Source organism: Mobula hypostoma, chromosome 12 (assembly GCF_963921235.1).
Source record: "Mobula hypostoma chromosome 12, sMobHyp1.1, whole genome shotgun sequence".
In the NCBI taxonomy this organism is placed as follows: Eukaryota; Metazoa; Chordata; class Chondrichthyes; order Myliobatiformes; family Myliobatidae; genus Mobula; species Mobula hypostoma.
The window spans coordinates 43603169-43627862 of NC_086108.1; the positions used below are offsets into that span (position 1 = coordinate 43603169).

The 24694-nt window shown below is 44.0% G+C and overlaps 1 protein-coding gene across 1 annotated transcript; it reads left to right on the forward strand.

Moving 5' to 3' along the window:
• Positions 1–10583: 10583 nt before the first annotated feature.
• On the forward strand, positions 10584–19984 carry LOC134355149 (vascular cell adhesion protein 1-like). Its single transcript, XM_063064924.1, has 9 exons — positions 10584–10759; positions 10846–11076; positions 11331–11600; positions 11985–12281; positions 12374–12640; positions 13712–13975; positions 14702–14968; positions 15443–15706; positions 18413–19984. The coding sequence occupies exons 2-9, from the start codon at positions 11019–11021 to the stop codon at positions 18574–18576; spliced, it is 1851 nt and encodes a 616-aa protein (XP_062920994.1). The 5' UTR covers positions 10584–10759; positions 10846–11018; the 3' UTR covers positions 18577–19984.
• Positions 19985–24694: the final 4710 nt, after the last annotated feature.

Below are 24694 nucleotides of genomic sequence, written 5' to 3' on the forward strand. Positions count from 1 at the left end.
TTGCACTCCTTCCCTTCCCCCCACCTTCTTGGTCTGGCTTCTGCCCTCTTCCTTTCCAGCCCTATTGAAGGGTCTTGGCCTAAGACACTGACTGTTTATTCCCCTCTGTACATGCAGTCTGACTTGTCTCTGAATATGCAGCTGGCCAGAATGTTAAATGACAAACCAGACTATGTATAAGTGGCTAGGATACACATTAAACAATGTGCTAATACAGGAGGGGGCCACTTAACAGCTTCCCTGCTCCCATTCTGAGATTTACAATGATCCCAACCACATGGACATTCATCTACTACCTTTCTCTGCATAGTTTCAATGGGACAAAATCTGAATGCCCCATAACCAGTGATTGGTTTCACTAGCCATAAAGTATATCCAGAAGTTAAATTGTGAACAGGTTTGTTTCCCGAAGACTGGTTCTCATTTTAATCAAATTATAATTATGTAGTTCATAATTTCATAACTTTAGAATAATCTCTAACAAAGAGTTAGTGTACTCCTGTGGCCATCCCCCTCAACAACAGGCATACCACTTTGGATACTGTTGAGGGGAATGACCTAGCAGAGGAAAGTCACAGTGGTTAGGTCTCGGGCACAGAGTCTGACTCTGAGACAGAATGGAAGGTGGGGGAGAAGAGGTGGGCTTTGGTGATAGGGGAACAGAAAGGAGGTTCGGTGGACAAGAATGAGATTCCTGGATGGTATATTGCCTCCTGGGTGCCAGGGTCTGGGACATCTCAGATCGAGTCCTCAGCATTCTTAAGTGGGAGAGTGAACATACAGAGGTTGTGGTCCATGTAGATACCAATGGCATAGTTAGGAAGAGCACGAGGTTCTGCAAAGTGAATTCAGGGAGTTGGGTGCTAAGTTAAAAGGCAGGACCTTCAGGATTGTAATCTCAGGATTGCTACCGATATCACATGCTAGTGAGGCCAGAAATAGAAAGTTTATACAGGTTAACACGTGGCTGAGTGGTTGGCCTAGGAGGGGGGAATAAGATTTTTGGATCATTGAACTCTCTTACAGGGAAGATGGAACTTGTACAGAAGAGAAGGTTGTATCTGAACCAGAAGGGGACTAATATCTTTCCAGTGCTGCACAGTGGAGTTTAAACCAGAGATGCAGTGGGCTGGGAACCAGAGGGCCAGAACAGCTAGTGAAGATGTTGCTAGGACAGATGTTGTTAAGGCCTAAAACAAAGTCAGTAATCAAAAGCTTGAGAATGATGCAACTAATGTTCTGAGCTGCATATATTTCAATGCAAGAGGAATCATAGGAAAGGCAGATGAGCTCAGGGCATGAATCAACATGTGGAATTATGAAATTTGCAATCATTAGTGAGACTTGATTGTAGGAGGGACAGGACTGGCAGCTCAATATTGTGGGGTTCACATGTTTTAGACATGACAATGGGAGGGATTAAAGGAGGAGGGATAGCGTTACTAGTCAGGGAGATTGTCACGGCAGTGCTCAGTCAGGACAGACTACAGAACTCAACTGGTAAGGAATTATGGGTGGAACTAAGGAATAAGAAAGGTATCACCACATTAATGGGGCTATATTATAGACCACCCAACAGTCTGAGGAATTTAGAGGAACAAATTTGCAGAGAGATCATAGACTGTTGCAAGAAACATCAGGTTATTATAGTAGGTGATTTTTACTTTCCACACATTGGCTGGGACTCCCATACTGTAAAAGGACTAGGGCCATAAGACCATGAGACAAAGGAGCAAAAGTCAGCCATTCAGCCCATCAAGTCTGCTCCGCCATTTTATCATAAGCTGATCCATTCTCCCATTTAGTCCCACTCACCCGCCTTCACCCGCCTTCTCACCATAACCTTTGATGCCCTGGCTACTCAGATACCTATCAATCTCTGCCTTAAATACACCCAATGACTTGGCCTCCACTGCCGCCTGTCGCAACAAATTCCATAGATTCACCGCCCTCTGGCTAAAAAAATTTCTTCGCATCTCTGTTCTGAGTGGGAGCCCTTCAATCCTTAAGTCATGCCCTCTCGTTCTAGACTCCCCCATCATGGGAAACAACTTTGCCACATCCACTCTGTCCATGCCTTTCAACATTTGAAAAGTTTCTATGTGGTCTTCCCTCATTCTTCTAAACTCCAAGGAATACAGTCCAAGAGCGGACAAACGTTGCTCATATGTTAACCCTCTCGTTCCCGGAATCATTCTAGTGAATCTTCTCTGTACCCTCTCCAACATCAGCACATCCTTTCTTAAATAAGGAGACCAAAACTGCCCACAGTACTCCAAGTGAGGTCTCACCAGCACCTTATAGAGCCTCAACATCACATCCCTGCTCCTATACTCTATTTCTCTAGAAATGAATGCCAACATTGCATTCGCCTTCTTCACCACCGACTCAACCTGGAGGTTAACCTTAAGGGTATCTTGTACGAGGACTCCCAAGTCCCGTTGCATCTCAGAACTTTGAATTCTCTCCCCATTTAAATAATAGCCTGCCCGTTTATTTCTTCTGCCAAAGTGCAGAACCATACACTTTCCAACATTGTATTTCATTTGCCACTTCTTTGCCCATTCTTCCAATCTATCCAAGTCTCTCTGCAGACTCTGTTTCCTCAGCATTACCGGCCCCTCCACCTATCTTCATATCATCAGCAAACTTAGCCACAAAGCCATCTATTCCATAATCCAAATCGTTGATGTACAATGTAAAAAGAAGTGGCCCCAACACGGACCCCTGTGGAAAACCACTGGTAACCGGCAGCCAACCAGAATAGGATCCCTTTATTCCCACTTTCTGTTTCCTGCCAATCAGCCAACCCTATCCATGTATGTAACTTTCCCATAATTCCATGGGCTCTTATCTTGTTAAGTAGCCTCATGTGTGGCACCTTATCAAAGGCCTTCTGAAAATCCAAATATACAACATCCACTGCATCTCCCTTGTCTAGCCTACTTGTAATTTCCTCAAAAAATTGTAATAGGTTTGTTGGGCAGGATTTTCCTTCAAGGAATCCATGCTGAGTTCTGCCTATCTTGTCATATGCCTCCAGGTACTCTGTAACTTCATCCTTGACAATCGACTCCAACAACTTCCCAACCACCGATGTCAAGCTAACAGGTCTATAATTTCCTTTTTGCTTCCTTGCCCCCTTCTTAAATAGCGGAGTGACATTTGCAATCTTCCAGTCCTCCGGAACCATGCCAGAATCTATTGACTTTTGAAAGATCATCGCTAATGCCTCCGCAATCTCCACAGCTACTTCCTTCAGAACATGAGGGTGCATTCCATCTGGTCCGGGAGATTTATCTACCTTTAGACTATTCAGCTTCCTGAGTACTTTCTCTGTCGTAATTGTAACTGTGCACACTTCTCTTCCCTGCCACCCTTGAGTGTCCGGTATACTGCTGATGTCTTCCTCAGTGAAGACTGATGCAAAATACTCATTCAGTTCCTTCGCCATCTCCTTATCTCCCATTACAATTTCTCCAGCATCATTTTCTATTGGTCCTATATCTACTCTCACCTGTCTTTTACTCTTTATATACTTGAAAAAGCTTTTAGTATCCTCTTTGATATTATGTGCTAGCTTACTTTCATAGTTAATCTTTTCCCTTTTAATAACCTTCTTAGTTTCCTTTTGTAAGCTTTTAAAAACTTCCCAATCCTCTGTCTTCCCACTAATTTTTGCTTCCTTGTATGCCCTCTCCTTTGCTTTAACTTTGGCTTTGACTTCTCTTGTCAGCCACGGTTGCGTCCTTTTGCCATTCGAAAATTTCTTCTTTTTTGGAATATACCTGTCTTGCACTTTCCTCACTTCTCGCATAAACTCCAGCCACTGCTGCTCTGCCGTCCTTCCCACCAGTGTCCCTTTCCAGTCAACTTTGGCCAGTTCCTCTCTCATGCCACTATAATTTCCTTTACTCCACTGAAATACTGACACATCAGATTTCGGCTTCTGTTTTTCAAATTTCACAGTGAACTCCATCATGTTATGATCACTGCCTCCTAAGGGTTCCTTCACCTCAATCTCTCTAATCACCTCGGGTTCATTACACAATACACAATCCAGTACAGCCGATCCCCTAGTGGGCTCAACAACAAGCTGTTCTAAAAAGCCACCTTGCAGACATTCTACAAATTCTCTCTCTTGAGATCCAGTGCCGACCTGATTTTTCCAATCCACTCGCATGTTAAAATCCCCCACAATTATCATAACACTGCCCTTCTGACAAGCCTTTTCTATTTCCTGTTGTAATTTGTAGTCCACATCCCTGCAGCTGTTTGGAGGCCTATAAATAACTGCCACCAGGGTCCTTTCACCCTTGCGATTTCTTAGCTCAACCCATAAAGATTCTGCACCTTCCGATCCTATATCACCTCTTTCTAATGATTTAATATCATTTCTTACCAATAAAGCCACACCTCCCCCTCTGCCTACCTTCCTATCCTTCCGATACACCATGTATCCTTGGATGTTCAGCTCCCAGGGACATGCATCCTTTAGCCAGGTCACAGTGATGGCCACGATATCATACCTGTCAATCTGTAGCTGTACGACAAGATCATCCACCTTATTCCTTATGCTGCGTGCATTTAAGTACAACACCTTAAGACCAGTATTTGGTACTTTTCGCTTTGATTTCACTGTAACTTTATTGCACTGCAACTCATCTCAATGGCTACAAATTTGCCCCACCACCTGCCTGTCTTTCCTGAGATCTTTACTGCTCACTATCTTAGATTTATTTCTGTTTTCCCCTTCCTCCGCTCTATCATTCCAGTTCCCATTCCCCTGCCAAATTAGTTTAAACCCCTCCCTAACAGCTCTATTAAACTTTCCCACTAGGATATTGGTCCCCTTCAGGTTCAGGTGTAACCTGTCCATTTTGCACAGGTCATACTTCCCCCAGAAGAGATCCTAATGATCCAAGAATCTGAAGCCCTGCCCCCTGCCCCCTGCACCAGTCTCTCAGCCACGCATTCACCTGCCTGATCCTGCTATTCTTGCCCTCGCTAGCACATGGCACAGGTAGCAATCCCAAGATTACTACCCTGGAGGTCCTGTTTCTCAGCTTTCTTACTAACTCCCGGAAATCTCTCTTCAGGACCTCCTCCCTTGTCCTATCTATGTCACTGGTACCAACATGTACCAAGACAACTGGCTGCTCGCCTTCTCCCTTCAGAATATTCTGGACCTGATCCGAGACATCCCGTACCCTGGCACCTGGGAGGCAACACACCATGCAGGTATCTCTATCAGGCTCACAGAATCTCCTGTCTGTTCCCCTGACTATGGAATCCCCTATGACTACCGCATTCTTCTTCTCCCTCCTTCCCTCCTGCACAACAGTGCCAGGCTCAGTGCCAGAGACCCGGTCACCGTGGGCGTCCCCTGTCAGGTCATCCCCCTCAACAGCATCCAGAACAAGATATTTGTTGCTGAGCGGGACAGCCACAGGTGTGCTCTCCACTATCCGGGCATTTTCCTTCCCTCTCCTGACAGTCACCCAATTTTCTGACTCCCGCAGCCTAGGGATGACTACCTCCCTGTAGCTCCTGTCTATCACCTCTTCACTTTCCCTGATAAGCAGTAGATCATCAAGCTGCAGCTCCAGATCCCTAACTCGGTCTCTGAGGAGCTGCAACTCAGTGCACCTGGCGCAGATGTGGCCATCAGGGAGGCTGGAGGTCTCCCAGGATTCCCACATCTGACACCCTGAACAAAGCACTAACCCTGCAGGCATGCTATCTAATTTTACAGGAATGAAACAGGAAAAATAAGTCTACTCGCCCACTTACCTCGCCAAACAGATGAACTTTTTAAACCGTTAGCTCGTACCATTAGCTGTGAGAGCCCTGCTGTTCCTGTCTGTCTGGGCCGATTCGTGAAGGGGGGGGTGGTGGGGAGGAAAAAAAAAAGGGTTGGTGCTGTGCTTTCACCTCTTCCCGTTTACTGCCAAAGCCCGTTGAAGCCAAAGCCCTACACTAGATGGGATAGAGTTTGTCAAATGTGTTCAGAAAAGTTTCCTTAATCAGTACATAAAGTACCAATGAGAGCGGGCGCAATGCTATTAGGAAATGAGATGGGGCAGGTAACAGAAAGTTGTGTAGGGGAACACTTTGCATCTAATGATCATAATGTCATTAGTTTCAAAGAAAATATGGAGGATAGATCTGGTCTGTGGGTTGAGATTCTAAATTAGAGAAAGGACAACTTTGATGGTATCAGAAAGGATCTGACAGGTTGTTTTCTGGCAAATATGTACTTGGTAAGTGGGAGGCCTTCAAAAGTGAAATTTTGAGTGTACAAAGCTTGAATGTGCCTGACAGAATAAAAGGTAAAGGTAACAGGCCCGAGAGGTAATGTTACAGCTATATAGTACCTTGGTCAGACGCCACTTGGAGTACTGTGTTCAGTTCTGATCACCTCACTAGAGGAAGGATGTGGGAACTATAGAAAGGGTGTAGAGGAGATTTATAAGGTTGTTGTCTGGATTGGGGAGCATGCGTTATGAGAATAGGTTGGCCTTTTCTCCTTGGAGTGGTGGAGGATGAGAGGTGACCTCTGTGACTAAACACATTGATGAAGGTAGAGTAGTAGATGTAGTGTACGTGGATTTCAGCAAGGCATTTGATAAGGTACCCCATGCCAGGCTTTATGAGAAAGTAAGGAGGCATGGGATCGAAGGGAACATTGCTTTATGGATCCATAATTGGCTTGCTCACAGAAGGCAAAGAGTGGTTGTAGATGGGTCATATTCTGCATGGAGGTCAGTGACCAGTGGTGTGCCGCAGGGATCTGTTCTGGGACTGCTACTCTTTGTGATTTTTATAAATGACCTGGATGAGGAAGTGGAGGGAAAGGTTTGTAAATTTGCTGATGACACAAAGGTTGGGGGTGTTGTAGATAGTGTGGAGAGCTGTTAGAGGTTACAGCGGGACATTGATAGGATGCAAAACTGGGCTGAGAAGTGGCAGATGGAGTTCAACCCAGGTAAGTGTGAGGTGGTTCATTTTGGTAGGTCAAATATAATGGTAGGTCAAATATGATAGTAGAATATAGTATTAATGCTAAGACTCTTGGCAGTGTGGAGGATCAGAGGAATCTTGGGGTCCGAGTCCATAACTGCTGCACAGGTTGACTCTGTGGTCAAGAAGGCATACGGTGCATTGGCCTTCATAATTTTAAAGTAGTACATGTTTGGCACAGCATTTTAGGCCGAAGGGCTGGTATTGTGCTGTAGGTCTTTTCTATGCTTCTACAACAGGTGTAGGGGACCTTGGATTTCAAGAGATATTGAGGCCATGGTTAAGAAAAAAAAGGGGATGCATAGCATGTATATGCAGGTAGGAGCAGATGGGGTGCATATGGAGTACAAGAAATGCAAGAGAACACTGAAAGAAAAAAATCAGGAGGGCTAAAATAAGGTACGAGGTTGCCTATCAGACAAGGTGAAGGAGAATCATAAGGGATTCTACAAATATGTTAAGAGCAAAAGGATTGCAAGGGACAAAATTGGTCCACTGGAATATCAGAATGCTAATCCAGGCATGGAGCCAAAAGAGATGGGGGAAATCTTAAATATTTTTTCTCCATCTCTATTTCCTCAGGAGATGGACACAGAGTCTCCAGAAGTGGGGCAAAGTGGCATCAACTTCATGGACCCTATACAGATCACAGAAGAAGAGGTTTTAGTTGTCCTGATGCAAATAATGGAGGATAAATCGCCAGGGCCTGACAAGGTGCTCCCTCAGACCCTGCAGGAGGCAAGTGCAGAAGTTGCTGGGCCCCTAGCAGAGATATTTAAATCACCCTTAGCGACAGATGAAGTACCAGAGGATTGGCGGATAGATGATGTTCCACTGTTTGAGAAAGGCTCTAAAATAAAGCTGGAAATTATAGGCCAATGAGCCTGACACTTGTAGTGGGAAATTGGAAGGTATTCTGATGGACCAGATGTATAAGTATTTGGATAGACATGGACTGATTAAGGATAGTCAGCATAGCTTATAAAGTTTCTCGAGAAAGTTTCCAGGAAACTTAATGAAGGCAAGGTACTGGATGTTGTCTACATAGATTTTAGTAAGACATTTGACATTTGGGAGGTTGGTCAAGAAGGTTTAGTCACTTGGCATTCAAGATGTCGCAGTAAATTGCATTAGACATTAGCTTTGTGGGAGAAACCAGAGAGTGATAGTAGATGGTTGCCTCTCTGACTGGAGGCCTGTGACTAGTGGAGTGCAGCAAGGATTAGTGCAGGGTCCATTGTTGTTTGTCATCTATAGCAATGATCTGAATGATGATGTGGTTAACTGAATCAGTAAATTTGTGGATAACACTGAGGCTAGGGGTGTAGTGGACAACAAGGAAGGCTATCATGGTTTGCAGCTGGATCTGAATTAGTTGGAAAAATGGGCTGAAAATTTGCAGATGGAACTTAATGCAGACGAGTGCAAGTGTCTTACACTGTGAACATTAGCACACTAAGGAGTGTGGTAGCAAAGGGATCTGGGAAATCTGGGTACAGGTCCATACTTCGTTGAAAGTGGCGACACAAGTAGGCAAGGTTATAAAGAAAGCTTTTGGCACCTTACCTTCATAAATCAAAGTATTGAGAACAGGAGATGGGATGTTATGTTGAAGTTGTACAAGACATTGGTATGGCCTAATTTGGAGAATAGTCTGTAGTTTTGGTCACTTACCTACAGGAAAGATGTAAATAAGGTTGAAAGAGTGCAGAGAAAATTTACAAAGATGTTGCTGGGTTTGGAGGACCTGAGTTATAAGGAAAGATTGAATAGGTTAGGACTTTATTCCTTGGGATGTAGAAGATTGAGGAGAGATTTGACACTGTGAGGAGTAGAGATGGGGTAAATGGTAAATGGAAGCAGGCTCCTTCCACTGAGCAACACACACAAAATGCTAGAAGAACTCAGCAGGCCAGGTAGCATCTCTGGAAAGTTGTAAGCTGTCAATGTTTCGAGCCAAGACCTTTCATCGGGACCATGAGTGTTAATGCATAAACAATAAGGACATGTTTTTCTTTTGTTTGAACAATTTTACATTCAACATCTCCCTCAATACCTGAGGGCTGCCATCTTTATATCCCATAATTCCTCAAACACTCCATTATTTCTCCAACTTCTGATTTAATACTGTTTTTCAAAGTCAAATGACTTTAGTTACTAGGACATCTTCATCTTGATATTTCTCAGATGGTCCAGCCTGATCTATGACTTGATTCAATATGAAGTCTGTCTGCACATGACGTGTCAACTGACCCTGCAGTACCAGCAACTGTGATTTGTTCTAGGTAATTGAAGTTGTACCGACTTTTGTTTCTCCCAGTAGCTTGCCTGCTCACCCTAAGACTTCAGCTTTATTTTGGTCTACAGATCTCACAGTTTGTCCTGTTTTAAGACTGAAACGTTCATGCAGTTGTGATAATTTCTGTTCAGGCAAGCCTGTTGAGTTCTCACTGAGTCCTGATGAAATGTCTCAGCCTGAAATATTGGCTGCTTACTCTTTTCCATAGATGCTGCTTGGCCTGCTGAGTTCCTCCAGCATTTTGTATGTGTTCCTTTGGATTTCCAGCATCTGCAGATTTTCTCGTGTTTGTTTTTCCACTGAGGTTGGGTGGGACTACAACCAGCAGTCATGGGTTAAGGGTGAAAGGTGAAAATTTTAAGGGGATAATTAGGCAAGACTAGAAGTTCATGAGCATGTGGAACAAGCTGCTAGCACAAGTGCTGCATGCAAGCTTGATTTCAAAATTTAAGAGAAATTTGGATAGGTATATGGATGGTAGGCATAGAGTGCAGGTCAATGGGAGTAGGCAGGTTTCATTGTTCACCATGGACGAGATGGGTCAATGGGCTTGTTTCTGTGCTGTACTTCTCTATGACTCTAAAGGTACAAACGTTTGGATTGGGTGTCATGCTGATGAAGAAAAGTAGTTATTGAACTGAAAGTGAAGAGTGGGAGGCAAAAAAAAAGATGCTGGAAATCTTGAGCAACATGCACAAAATTCTGAAGGAACTCAACGAGTTAGGCAGACTCTAGTCAACATTTGAGGCTGAGTCCTTTAATCAGGAATAGGAGAAATAGACCTTTCAGAATTTGGCAAGTGTGACTATTGGGGGATATGTGAATACTAAAGAAAAATACTGCGAAGTGTCACCCAGGATCTTGGGAAATAGTGGAGAGGGCAGGGTCAAATAGGTTACTCCTGCTGAGTCCTTTCCTCAGCTCTTCATGCAGAGAAATGTAAGATGATACCATCTGGTAGGAAGAACAAGGAGAGACAGTATGGAATAAAGGATGCTTTTCTCTGGGATGAGTAGGTGCAGAAGGACGTTGGGTTATGATAGGGCAGTGGATGCAGCTAGTGAGTTGCTCTAGTAGAGAGCTGGAGCAGACATGGTTGGTCAAATGGCTTCTTTTTGTGCTGCAACCATTCTATGATTCTATAATTATGTTCTCTTTGAAACAGAGGAGCTTGAGAGAAATCTGATTGAGGCGCTGACCTAGCCTATAGGTTAAAGAGAAATGATCCCATTAGCCCGAGCATCAAGAGTCAGAGCAAACAGGTTGAGGGGGATTGGGGGAAAAATCACGAGAGGAAGAAAATCTACTCCGTTGCAGCGTGCAAAGAAAAATGGATACGTACTTGACTCAGGGGAGAAGAACCCAGATATATTCTTACATTGTACTGGCACTGACTCGAAGGACGGAGTGGTCCGTGTTCACAGGAAAAGTCTAATTGTAAGTGCTGCGATTCCATACATTTCTAGTTGCGTACTTTCTCAGAAGTGGGATTGAGAACCTGTGCAATTATTTTTCTTGTTCAGTTATTTTGACAATCATCGGAAAATCCCGTTAGGAATGCACACTTCACTGCGAAGGGAAATTCCCTGTTCTTCCATGCTTTATAAAACCGACCAGCGGAGCCCTGCCTCACAGCTTCAAATTTGGCATCCTTTGCAGCACAGAATTAAATCTCCTGTGACATAAACGCTGAACCATGGCCAGTTGGAGACTGCCTCTGACGGCGGCACTCGCTCTGATGTTCCTGCTAACAGGTTTCTAATTTCGTTTTACTATGCCTTAATATTTTCTAATTATCTGCATTTTTTTCTTATTTTGTTCAATGCCCATTAAAGTTTCTGCTGTTTGAAGAAGTATGTAAATAGTATTAAAGTTGTAAGTCTTTAACATTGTACTTGCAATGTTTTCGTAAAAATTGTAAACTTTCTAGCATTAAACGCGCAAACGTTTAAAATATGTTACTGCAGTTATTCGAGTAAGGTTATCAATTCTCCTCCTCTGCATCCAGGATATGCCTTGGATTTGGAGCTAACCCCACAAAGTGTGTGGTCCCGGATTGGGGAGAAGGCAGTACTGAGCTGCCGCGCTAAGGACTGTCCGTCCCCTACAATCAAATGGACTGTCGGATTCGATCGTCCCATAGGAGAAGTCAGCAATCAAGGCTCGGTGTCCACTCTCACCATCGACCCGGTCACCGTGCAGAACGAACAGCTGTACAGATGTACCGCAAAATGCGAGGGAAAAACAAAGTGGAAGGATGTCACTCTGAATGTTTATTGTGAGTATCAATTCGTCACCGAGAGGTAAACTTGTTGCATTAAATAAAAACAGAAACACTCAGCTGGTCAGACGGCTTCTGTGATGAAAGAGACTGAGTTAGCATTTCGTGACTGGAAGGTCATTAACCCGAGGATAACTCTGCTTCTCTCTCCACGGATACTGTCTGACTTCAGTATTCTAGTTTTATTTAGGATTTCCAACAACTGCGTTTTGTTTCGTTTTCGTTAAGAGTTTCGCACTATTTTTGAGTGCAAAGGTGAATGACGCGGATTATCAGAGGTACTCCGAGTCGTTCGCAATCGGGGATCGGGGATTGGGAATTGAGGTCTGCGCCACCGGGCTCATTCTCTTCTCAAACCTGTCTGATTGTGTGTCGCTGCAGCTCTGCCGGAGGCGGTCACCCTGGAGACGGTAGGGAGTTTGCAAGTCGGCAGGAAAGGCGCCGTGAAATGTGTCGTCCCCGATGTCTACCCCGTTGATTTGACAGTAGAGTGGGTGAATGAAACGGGAGTAATGAATACTCAAAGAGTCAACGAATACACCAGGGAAAAAAAGAAGGTGACCGTCACCTATGAATTGACCCCAGAATTGCGGCATTCCGGACAAAATCTTGTATGCCGAATCCGTTTGCGAAATGAGAAGCTTCAGGTCGAGGGAACGCTCACTCTGGATATTCATTGTAAGTGTCCAGACAGAGATTTCACTTTAAGCTTTTATACATTCAAAACCGCCTGTCTTTAACTCTCTAAATGATTCGATCTTCTTCTGCAGATCCTCCCAGAAAGATAAACATTTCCGCAGAGCCCTCTCTCACCGTGAGGAGAGGTCAGAATGCCTCGCTAACCTGTACCGCCGACGGCAATCCTCCTGTCCGCATCGTGTGGAGCAGGTCATCAGCTGACGGCTGGTCAGTGATAGCCGAGAATCAAACTGCATACCAGTTTTTACCGACCCGCATCGAGAATTCAGGAACTTACCGCTGTGAAGCCAAAAATGAGCTGGGGAAAATAGCTACGGAGGTGGAATTTTGCGTTCAGGGTGCGTGGATCTTACTGATATAATGTTTCAATTTGAATGGATTAATGAATATTAAAATCAGAATCATAAAGCAGAAACAGGGCCTATGTCCCAACTCATGTATACTGTCCAAGGTGTATATCCAAGCTAGTCCCAGCTGCCTGCATTTGCCTCATATCTTTCTAAACACTGTACCTATTTAAATATCTTTTACGCATTGTAATTGTACCCACCTCTGCCACTTCCTCTGGCAGCTGGTTCCATACCCCACCACCTTTTGTGTGGGATAAAGTGGCACCTTTGGTTTCCCTTTTAAATCTCCGCTCTCTCACCATAATCTTCCAGTCTTGAATGCAGCACCAACACAGAGCCCGTGTACAAGAAGGGCCAGAGTCGCCTCTACTTTCTGAGGAGACTGAGGTCCTTTGGAGTATGCAGGTCTCTCCTTCACATGTCCTGCCAGCCTGTTGTCGCCAGTACAATCTTCTATGCGGTGGTGTGCTGGGGCAATGGCATCAACACGGGTGATGCCAACAGGCTCAATAATCTGTTTAGAAAGGCTGGCTCTGTTATAGGAGTCAAACTGAACACATTAGAGACTGTGATATAACAAAGGACCCTATGGAAAATCTTGGCAATTCTGGACAATGTTTCTCACCCTCTGTATGCCACCTTGGCTGAAGAGAGGAGCTCCTTTAGTATTACAGTAAGACAATTGCACTGCTCGGAAGAGCGCTATAAAGGGTAGCTCTTACCTTCGGCCATTACGCTCTATAATGGGTCAACCTATAGCTGAAAAGTGATGATCCCCTCCGTTAGCCTTTTTGAGATAACTTATTTTTTATTTTTTCTTCTCTTCTAATATTTCTATACTTGGATATCTCTGCACTTGTAGTGTTACTGTAATTCTGTAATTTCCTAGGATCAATAAATATATAAAAGACTGCCGTAGAATACGGCTATCCACCCTATCTATGCCCCGACCCTCGTGATTACATTCACCTCAGGCTACTACACTCCAGGGAAAAACGTCCCTGGAACACAGGACTTTTTAAAAAATAGTTATTAATTTCACCCTGTTTCTTTCGTCAGGCCGCCCCAGCGACACCAGACTCTCTGTCACACCTTCTGCGGTGAGGGAGGGAGACAATGTCACAATCAGCTGCACAACCCACTCAAACCCACCTGCCCATCTTGTGCTGACGAGAAATTCGACAAGTGGATGGATGGAGCTGAAGTCGGAGAATGGAATATTCTCTATTAGTGCTGTTCAGCCGGATGATGGAGGATGGTATCAATGTGAGGCCAGCAATGATCTGGGAAGGCAGATTATTCACACAGAACTCAATGTGCAATGTATGTATGAACATTAATCAGCTGCTTACAGAATGTCAATGTGGAAAATTCATTCAAATTGTTATGGGAAGGAAAAGAATGATCTTAATTTATCAAAGAGCCACACATGGTAGTCTAGCATTTAGCACAACATTTACAACAGTCAGTTATAAGATTAGGGCATGATTCCCACTGCTGTCTGCAAGGAGTTTGTACATTCTCCCCGAGACCACGTGGGTTTCCTCCACGTTCTCCAGTTTCCTCCCACATTCCAAAGACATACAAGTTAGGTTAGTGAGTTGTGGGCATGCTATGTTGGCGCCAGAATTGTGGTGACGTTTACGGGCTGCCCAGCGCAATCTTTGCTGATTTGATTGGACACAGTACGACACATTGCACTGTATGTTTCAATGCATGTGTGACAAATAATAAAGCTAATCTCATTTTAAAATTCTTACCATTCAAGCCTTTGTAAAGTACTATCACACCAACCAAGTACCTTAGACAAATAATCATTCTAGTAACGAATTGTGTGATAATAAGCTGGCAGTCAGGTTACTCTAATGTTGTTTGAGGGGTAAGTATTGGGTGGGAGTCTGGAACATACAGGGGAGAGCTGTAATGCTTTATACTCAATATGGTATTATAGTAGCTTTTATGTAAACTGGAGTGGATCTTAATTTAAATATTTTAAACAACCCACTTTTAACTGTCTAAATGATACTACTGTATCTTCTTATTCTGCAGATCTTCGTAAAACACTAAGCATTTCCGCAAAACCCTCACTCACTGTGAGGGAAGGTCAGAATGCCTCGCTAACCTGTAGTGCCAACAGCAGTTCTCCTGTCACCATCGTGTGGAGCAAGTTATCAGCCGAGGGCTGGTCAGTGATAGCCGAGGATCAAGCTGCCCTTCAGCTTTCACAGGCCCGGATCGAAAATTCAGGAATCTACCGCTGTGAAGCCAAAAATGAGCTGGGGAAAATAGCTACGGAGGAGGAATTTCACGTTGAGGGTGCGTGGATCTTACTGATATACTGTTTCATTTTGAATGGATTAATTAATGAATATTAAAGTCAGAACCATAAAGCAGAAACAGGGCCTTTGTCCCAATTCATGTATACTGTCCAAGGTGTGTATCCAAGCTAGTCCCAGCTGTTGGCATTTGCCTCACATCTCTCTAAACACTGTACCTACTTAAATGACATTTACGCATTGTAATGCTACCCGCCTCTGCCACTTCCTCTGGCAGCTGGTTCCATAACCAACCATCTTTTCTGTGGGATAAAGTTGCACCTTGGGTTTCCCTTTTAAATCTCTGCTCTCGCACCATAAACTTCTAATTTTAGACTGCCGTACCTTGGAAAGAAGAATGCAGCCATCCATCTTATCCACGCCCCTCATGATTACATACACCTCAGACCCCTACACTCCAGGGAAAAACATCCCTGGAACACATTTATTAATTTCAGTCCGTTTCTTTTGTCAGGCTGCCCCAGCGACACCAGACTCTCTGTCACACCTTCTGCGGTGAGGGAGGGAGACAATGTCACAATCAGCTGCACAACCCACTCAAACCCACCTGCCCATCTTGTGCTGAGGAGAAATTCAACAAGTGGATGGATGGAGCTGAAGTCGGAGAATGGAATATTCTCTATTAGTGCTGTTCAGCTGGATGATGGAGGATGGTATCAATGTGAGGCCAGCAATGATCTGGGAAGGCAGATTATTCACACAGAACTCAATATCCAAGGTATGCATGAAAATTAATGTGCAGCTTCCAGAAAATTAATGTGAAAAAGTATCATGCAAAGTATTCTAGGAAGGAAAGAATGATTTTAAGATATAAAAGGGTCATGCATGGTAGTGTAACAGCACATAACTTAAAAGCATTCAGGAGAGAATTGTACTGCTGTAAACTGAGTACATGTTATTACAGTATCTTTTATGTTAACTGGAATGGACCTTAATTTACCAAGATGCAACTTCAACTGTAACATTCCCTCTAAGAAGAAATTGATTGCCTTTCTAGACCTTTAAATCTATGTCCTTGGACTGAGACATAAACCCAGAATTAGGTCATGATGAATATAGAAACTTAGAAACATAGAAAATATTCAGCACAATACAGGCCCTTCGGCCCACAAAGCTGTGCCGAACATGTCCCTACCTTAGAACTACCTAAGCTTTACCCATAGCCCTCTATTTTCTAAACTCCATGCAGCCATCCAGGAGTCTCTTAAAAGACCCTATCGTTTCCACCTCCACCACCTCCGCCGGCAGCCCATTCCACGCACTCACCACTCTCTGCATAAAAAAGACTTACTCCTGACATCTCATCTGTACCTACTTCCAAGCACCTTAAAACTGTGCCCTCTCGTGCTAGCCATTTCAGCCCTGTGGAAAAGCCTCTGACTATCCACATGATCAATGCCTCTCATTATCTTGTACACCTCTATCAGGTCACCTCTCATCCTCCATCGCTCCAAGGAGAAAAGGCCGAGTTTACTCAACCTATTCTCATAAGGCATGCTCCCCAATCCAGGCAACATCCTTGTAAATCTCCTCTGCACCCTTTCTATGGCTTCCGCGTCCTTCCTGTAGTGAGACGACCAGAATTGAGCACAGTACTTCAAGTGAGGTCTGACCAGGGTCCTATATAGCTGCAACATTACCTCTCAGCTCCTAAACCCAATCTCACAAATTGATGAAGGCCAATTCACCGTATGCCTTCTTAACCATAGAGTCAACCTGTATAGCAGCTTTGAGTGTCCTATGGACTTGGACCCCAAGATCCCTCTGATCCTCCACACTGCCAAGTCTTACCATTAATACTATGTTCTGCCATCATATTTGACCTACCAATATGAACCACTTCACACTTATCTGGGTTGAACTCCATCTGCCACTTCTCAGCTCAGTTTTGCATCCTATCAATGTCCTGTTGTAACCTCTCACAGCCCTCCACATTACCCACAACACCCTCAACCTTTGTGTCATCAGCAAATTTACTAAGCCATCCCTCCACTTCCTCATCCAGGTCATTAAGAGGAGGAGTCCCAGAACAGATCCCTCAGGAACACCACTGGTCACCAGCCTCCATGCAGAATATGACCCATCTACAACCACTCTTTGCCTTCTGTAGGCAAGCCAGTTCTGGATCCACAAAGCAATGTCCCCTTGGATCCCATGCCTCCTTACTTTCTCAGTAAGGGGTACCTTATCAAATGCCTTGCTAAAATCCATATATACTACATCTACGGCTCTACCTTCATCAATGTGTTTAGTCACATCCTTAAAAAATTCAATCAGGCTTGTAAGGCACGAGCTACCTTTGACAAAGCCATGCTGACTATTCTTAATCATTTTATGCCTCTCCAAATATTCATAAATCCTGCCTCTCAGGATCTTCTCCATCAACTTACCAACCACAGAAGTAAGACTCACTGGCCTATGATTTCCTGGGCTATCCCTACTCCCTTTCTTGAATAAGGGAACAACATCCGCAACCCTCCAATCCTCCGGAACCTGTCCCATCCTCACTGATGATGCAAGGATCATTGCCAGAGGCTCAGCAATCTCCTCCCTCGCTTCCCACAGTAGCCTGGGGTACATCCCTTCCGGTCCCAGTGACTTATCCAACTTGATGCCTTCCAAAAGCTCCAGCACATCCTGTTTCTTAATATCTACATGCTCAAGCTTTTCAGTCCACTGCAAGTCATCCCTACAATCGCCAAGATACTTTTCTGGAGTGAATACTGAAGCAAAGTATTCATTAAGTATCTCCACTATTTCCTCTGGTTCCATACATTCTTTTCCACGATCACACTTGATTGCTCCTATTCTCTCGTATCTTATCCTCTTGCTCTTCACATACTGGTAGAATGCCTTGGGGTTTTCCTTAATCCTGTCCACCAATGTCTTCTCATGGTCCCTTCTGGCTCTCCTAATTTCATTCTTAAGCTCCTTCCTGCTACCCTTATAATCTTCTAGATTCCTATCATTACTTAGTTTTTTGAACCTTTCATAAGCTCATAATCTATAAATATTACAGATTGTGATCTATAATGATAACAATTATTGCTAAAATATATCTTCTCCAGCATCATTTCTGAATGTTTGGGCTCAGCCTTCCAAATAGGCCAATGAAAGAGAAGTCACCATTGGTTGCACTGTTCATAACATTTCCTTCAACAGCTTCACCTGGAAGAAAGTAGAAAACAACAGCAAAGCTATTCTGCCCTTCATGCCCTTTACAATCCATAAAATAATCCCCAGTGATGCTGGCTTTTATGAGGTTGAAATAATCAGTAAATCTGGGTATCAAACAGGATTTGTGGAAATAAATGTTACTGGTCAGCTTAAGCAAAGACTGGGACTATTGTGTTAAATGAGCATTGGTCCTCGGAAACTACATTTTACTGACTTTTTTTAAACACGGCCTCCTGTTTCTTTGCAGAACGAGATGTGGTAGTCGAAGCTAAGAGTCCCGTAGGAGTCATAGCACCAGCTTTCATAGGGGCAGCAGTGGGATCAGTTGGACTGGTGTTCTCTGGTCTATATTACGTCTATCGCAGAATCAATTTAAAGAATTCATATCAAATGTCAAATGACATATTGTGACATTAAAATAAAAGACTGAAAGAAGAGAACTTCCACTTCTAGCACAATCTAATCTCTGTTGCTGTGCTGTCAGGGCCAGTATGTTTGGACACCAGAAGGTGATATTTGTGGCATCATAAACATTTCTTAAAGGCATCACCAACAGCTGGTATCCAAGGAAGAGAAAGAAGAGCATATTTGAACTTTAGGCACTTTATTGTAAATAATCCTCAGAATTTACTGACTGTCTTGAAGGGAGTATTAGCTGGGGTATTCATGTTGGAGGAAACGTAGCAGAAACATCTGCTCTAATGAAATTGTCTTTGGTATTGCTCACCCATGGCTCCCAGGCATATTTCAAACTGTTACCACTCACCTGTGAAACAAGCCTAGTTTTCAGATGCAACACACAAAATGTTGGAGGCACTCAGCCAGCCAAACATCATCTATGGAGGGAAATGAAGAGTCGCTGTTTCGGGCTGAGATCCTTCACTGGGACTTTTTTTTTCCTTCCATGGATGCTAGCTCACCAGCTGAGTTCCTCCAGCATTTTGTGTGTTGCATAAGATTTCCACCTTCTGCCTTGGGTGACTTGGGAGCAAAACACTTTACACTGACTATTCTACAGTTTAAGTTATTTGAACTCATGAAGAGTTTGTGATTATCTGTATTTTTTTAAAACTGCTACTGCTTCCCCTCAATACCTGTGAACTTCTGCTATTATTCCTAACACATTGAACCAGGGACACTGTCTGTTATGGACGAGATCTGGGAACTGTGTACTGGGTTAGGTACAGGGTGCGAGGCACCATTGGCTGCTTGCCAGAGTTTTCTGAAGCCGGAACTGGAGGTGTTAACTCCAGTTGGCTTAGTTTAAAATGTACTTTTAAACTAAGCCAACAAGTGAGATGCAGACCGAGTCCTGATGCAGGATTTTGACCAGAAATGTTGACAATTCCGTTCCCCCCACCACATAGATGCTGCTTGGCTCATTGAGTTCGTCCAGCAGTCTTGTGTCTCCAAATCAAACTCAATTTACGTTGCACTCAACACAGGTTGATTCGATCATTTTTTCGCAAGATGTTAAAGCAGGCAATAATGTAAACTAAGCAACCTAATAAAAATAAAATCCAAACTGTTTTGAATTAATACATAATTCAAATTAAGTAACTTTTTTCCACAATTAGAATGCGTTATGTTCACCTTCATTGCTGTCAAAATTTGAAAATGTTTCAAGGAGGAAGCCAGGGTTTTCATTGATGGTTCCAATGAGTTGAAACAAAATGTCCGTGTTAAGTCTTCCCTGATGTGGTTTGTTTATCTCCAGTTACTAGATCTCACTATGTGTAAGTTCTCCACTGTTGTTGAAGCAATTATGTTGCAAGTTGAGGGAGTTTGTACTGTAATGCATTGGTGAATAATAAAACCGCCTTCAACTACAACTATGCCGGGAATGCAGTTATCTATCAGTCTCCAGGGGAAGACTCTTAAGCAAGGGCAGAATTGTAAAAAGACACTTAACGGTGATTGAATCCGCGGTGGACAGATATTGATTCTGCGAGCTCCCGCAGGACTATATGTCAGCAAAGGAGAAAAGCCTTAAACAGGTCAATGTCGGCAACGGAGAAGAGAAGCCTTGAAACTAGGTCAGTCTGTTCTGTAAGTTCAGCTAGGTTATTGAGAGAGGCTAGCGGATCAGCGGCAAGTGTGGCGGTGCTAGAAGCCCTGGTTAGGGCCGAAGCATCGCTAGCTAAGGTGTGGTTTGCACTAAGAGAACTTGACATTGAAGTGAGACAGGCTGGAAGCCACATTAGAGACACTGCAACATAAAATGGAGGCGGAGGCGGCTTTAGCCGAAGCCAGTCTTTGTGGTGGGCATAGAGCGTCTAGCTGACAATGATGATGTTAGGTCAAACTCACCTTGTCATTCCGCTGAGAGGAATACCAGGTATGTTCAAGACCAGTCGGCTTATGCTCATACCCACCCACCAGCAAACACTGAAGACTTAGGCCAGCCAATCAGGACTGAAAGGGATTGTTCCCCTTTCACAGGATAACACCCTGCAACTCGACACCTTTTATGCAAACGGAACAGAACGAAGACCGCATCCCTCACATGCTTGTACTTGTATGAGACAGGCAGATATCTCAAAACACTTAATGACTGGCCACTCACTTGCCCACTAAGATGATGGAGAGATGTCATGTAGTAAGAGAAGACTCCAACACTCCTACATACCATGGTACAACACAAACACGAGGAAATCTGCAGATGCTGAAATTTCAAGTGTTACATAACCGGCAACAATGAATATTAATCGAGACAAGTTTTTTTAAAAAACTACTAAACATTTATTAAACACGTAGAAACGGTAAGAAAAAAAAAACAAAGGAACTTTAACAGAGGTTAATAGGTACGCAGCCGTTCACCAACTCGCCACTCGGCTCTGGTTCTTAAAGCGATACAGTCAGATATAGTTCTTAAAGCTATAACTTCGAAAGTCCGATAGTTTTACACATTCAATTGGGAGAGACTTCTCTGGAGAAGGATTTCTTCACAGACGCACCTTTACTGCTGGTTCTGTCCATAGGATTCCCGATGCCAAAAATAAACAGTTTAAATCAACTGACAAATTCCTTTAGAGAGAGAGCACCTTTTTGCATGAACTCATTGCCCTTTTGCAAGTTATCTCAATGCAGGTTCTCTCCAATGAAGACTCAATAAGGTCAATTCTTTATTAAACTGCCAAACGATGCCAACTTCTCTCCATCCTTCACTTCGATGAATTCTTCACTCTCCCTTCAAAACTGTCGGAATTGAGTAAATTGGCACTTCCAGCCACAAATTCCCAGTCTAATAATACAAATCTTGTAAGAGAATGCACCTTCCATTTTAAAAATGAAACTGTTTCACAAAAACAAACACGCAACAGAAACGGAGATACAGCACGTTCTACCTGGAAATTTACAAACTCAAAAACTAACTGCGTCACCTGGGTTAACCCTTATATAGTCACGGGGGTGGGGGGTGGCACATGTCAACACGTGACCTCACATCGGCGGGAAAATCACATCAGGTGACCTCCAAAAGACCATTACATCATTCTCACAAGAAAAAACAGATCTCCTTGAGCATGTAAAACAAGCAACACACATAAAAGTTGCTGGTGAACGCAGCAGGCCAGGCAGCATCTCTAGGAAGAGGTACAGTCGACGTTTTGGGCCGAGACCCTTCGTCAGGACTAACTGAAAGAAGAGATTTGAAAGTGGGAGGGGGAGGGGGAGATCCAAAATGATAGGAGAAGACAGGAGGGGGAGGGATGGAGCCAAGAGCTGGACGGTTGGTTGGCAAAAGGGATATGAGAGGATCATGGAACAGGAGGCCTAGGGAGAAAGAAAAGGGGGGGCACCAGAGGATGGGCAAGGGGTATAGTGAGGGGGACAGAGGGAGAAAAAGGAGAGAGAGAAAAAGAATGTGTGTATATAAATAAATAACGGATGGGGTATGAGGGGGAGGTGGGGCATTAGGGAAGTTTGAGAAGTCAATGTTCATGCCATCAGGTTGGAGGCTACCCAGACAGAATATAGGTTTCCCCTGCCATCCGAAGATAGAGCGTTCCTATGAAATGGTTCGTAAGCCGGAATGTCGTAAAGCGAAGAAGTAATTTCCATTTATTTACATGGGAAAATTTTGTGAGCGTTCACAGACCCAAAAATAACCTACCAAATCATGCCAAATAACACATAAAACCTAAAATAACAGTAACATATAGTAAAAGCAGGAATGATATGATAAATATATATCCTATATAAATTAGAAATACTTCTCTACAACGATTGCCTGCACTGTTCTCCGTAGCGAAAATCTCACACAAGCGCTGTTGGCAAAACACTCTCTCCAGTAACCTTTAGGTTATGAAGCTGCCAAATCCAGTAACACGTAAAAATACACAGCCAATATAAAGTAGAAATAATGTATGTACAGTGTAGTATCACTTACCAGAATTGGGACAGCGCCGAGCACACTGATGATGGTGTGTTAGACTGAGTCGTCGCAGGTTGGGGTGGTGCAGTGACCCCCACCCTCTGGGCAGCAACCCAATACCAATCCGTGAAGAATGCAGGGGTCCAGCGGTAGCCAGGAGGTACACAGCACATCTTTAAGAAAAAAACTGAAATAAACATGCTAATTAATTGGGTGGCGCCCAGCACGTACTTGTTGGCCCAGATCAGAGGCTGCATTGCCTCTGATCAGGGCCAACATTTACATGCTGGGTGGCACCTAATTAATTAGCATGTTTATTTTGGCTTTTTTCTTAAAGAGGTGCTGTGTGCCTCCCGGCTACCGCTGCATTCTCTGCGAATTGGTATCTGTCCGGGCCCCAGGGGTTGGGGTGGTGGGACACTGAGGTGTCATCTCATCGTCCATCAGGGCAGACAGCTCATCTTCTCCTATGGCTGCCCACCTCGATGTCGAAGGTCGAGGTTGGTTGTCTGCTGTGGCTGATGTGGAAGGCTTGCTTGTCTGCTGCCTCGTGCATTTTTATATCATACAGTTCTTCGTAAGCTCTCAAACCATCCTGCAAATATGCCCTAAACTGACGTACCCTTTCAAAGTCGTACTTTTCTGCAATCATTGTTGTCAATTGCGGCGAAAATCTCACGCAGTTGCTTCACGTTCAGTTCCTGGACAACTTCACCTTCGGTCCATTTGCTACTGTATTCAGTTTCAATTGTTATCCTTTCCTCTTGCAATTGCATCAGCTCTTCATTTATCAGTTCTTGGTCATGGGATGCCAGAACCTCTTCAACATCATTTTCGTCAACTTCCACAAGTCAAACTCACTTTGTCCTTACTTTGTTCACCATGATCGAAACGCTTAATTATGTCTAGTTTTATGCTAAGTGTAACACCCTTATGAGCTCTTTCAGGCTTTTCCGATGCCTTAGAACTCATCTTGCTAACGGATGCTCACCGGCACGTGTTTAAGCAATGCTGGCAATAATGCAGTTCTGAATCCAGGGGAGAGTGGCTGCTCAGGGCGCGCGCTGCTTTTATCACACGCTGCCCAGGGGCGGTGCTAAGGTGGTCCTAGCTGGTGCTATAGTACCACCAGAAATTACAATAGCACCACCAAGAAATTAACTGAAATTTGTCCTTTCTACACTTCTGCTTATTCGTTCGTTGACAATGTCTTGCCGTTGCTGTCCTCAGATCAATTAAGCTGATCTAAGATTACTTAAGGTGGTGATGTCACTCACTCTCCCTCACGTGAGAGATTGATAGTATACATCCAGGCGCAGATCCATGGTCTCTCGAGACTAACGGATGACACACACACACACACACACACACACACACACACACACACAGTGCTTTTACAAGCTAGCGTGGGCCTGGCACGTGAATTATTTTGCCCGGCGTGAAAAGTTGATCGATTTTTAGTGAGAAAATGACCTCGTCCAGAGGAATTAATTGAAAGTGACATGCAGAAAGAAATAAGTGGGGATGAGGACGACAGCAGTTCATCGAAGGAGTGCGAAGGCGAAGTAGAGGAACAAGGAATGGAGCGGGATTTGGAAGAGAACGTGGATGAAACTGCTCTTAGCGCTAGTGGGAATTCTGTTAGTGATGTCAGCCAACAGCCTGAGGAAGGACCCTGTTGGCTAGCATTGAAAAAATACCCTTCGCTGCTCGCAACAGTTTGGCAATCAGCAAAGGAGTTTTATTCGTGGCTGGTTTGACCTGCTGGAATATTCGATGACGAAAGATACTACGTTCTGCTTCGCATGCAGGCATTTCCTGTGCGGAGGACATGGGTTCCATTCTGAGTCTACCTCCATTGTCACCGGTTACTGCAACTGGCGGAAAGCTGCAACAGCTTTCATAACCCACCATGTAAATGCAGCTCATAAGTTTGCTATGGAGGCATGGGCTGAATTCAGATTGTGAAAACAAGATGATTCAAGATTGGGAAATATGCTTGACAAAGGACATGCAAAGATTGTCCAAGAAAATCGTGAGTATATGAGAGATGTGGTTGAGTCTCTATGCTATACTGCGTGCCAAGGCATTGCCCAGCGAGGATACAGGGAGGATGATGGATCTGGCAATAAGGGAAACTTTGTTGAGTTGCTC

What these genes read in the sequence shown, in the direction of transcription:
- LOC134355149 (XM_063064924.1), top strand. Translation starts at nt 11,019, where the DNA reads ATGGCCAGTTGGAGACTGCCTCTGACGGCGGCACTCGCTCTGATGTTC. An exon ending in CACAGAACTCAATGTGCAAT is followed by an intron (nt 13,976 to 14,701) that starts GTATGTATGAAC and finishes CTTATTCTGCAG; the next exon opens with ATCTTCGTAAAACACTAAGC. An exon ending in CACAGAACTCAATATCCAAG is followed by an intron (nt 15,707 to 18,412) that starts GTATGCATGAAA and finishes GTTTCTTTGCAG; the next exon opens with AACGAGATGTGGTAGTCGAA.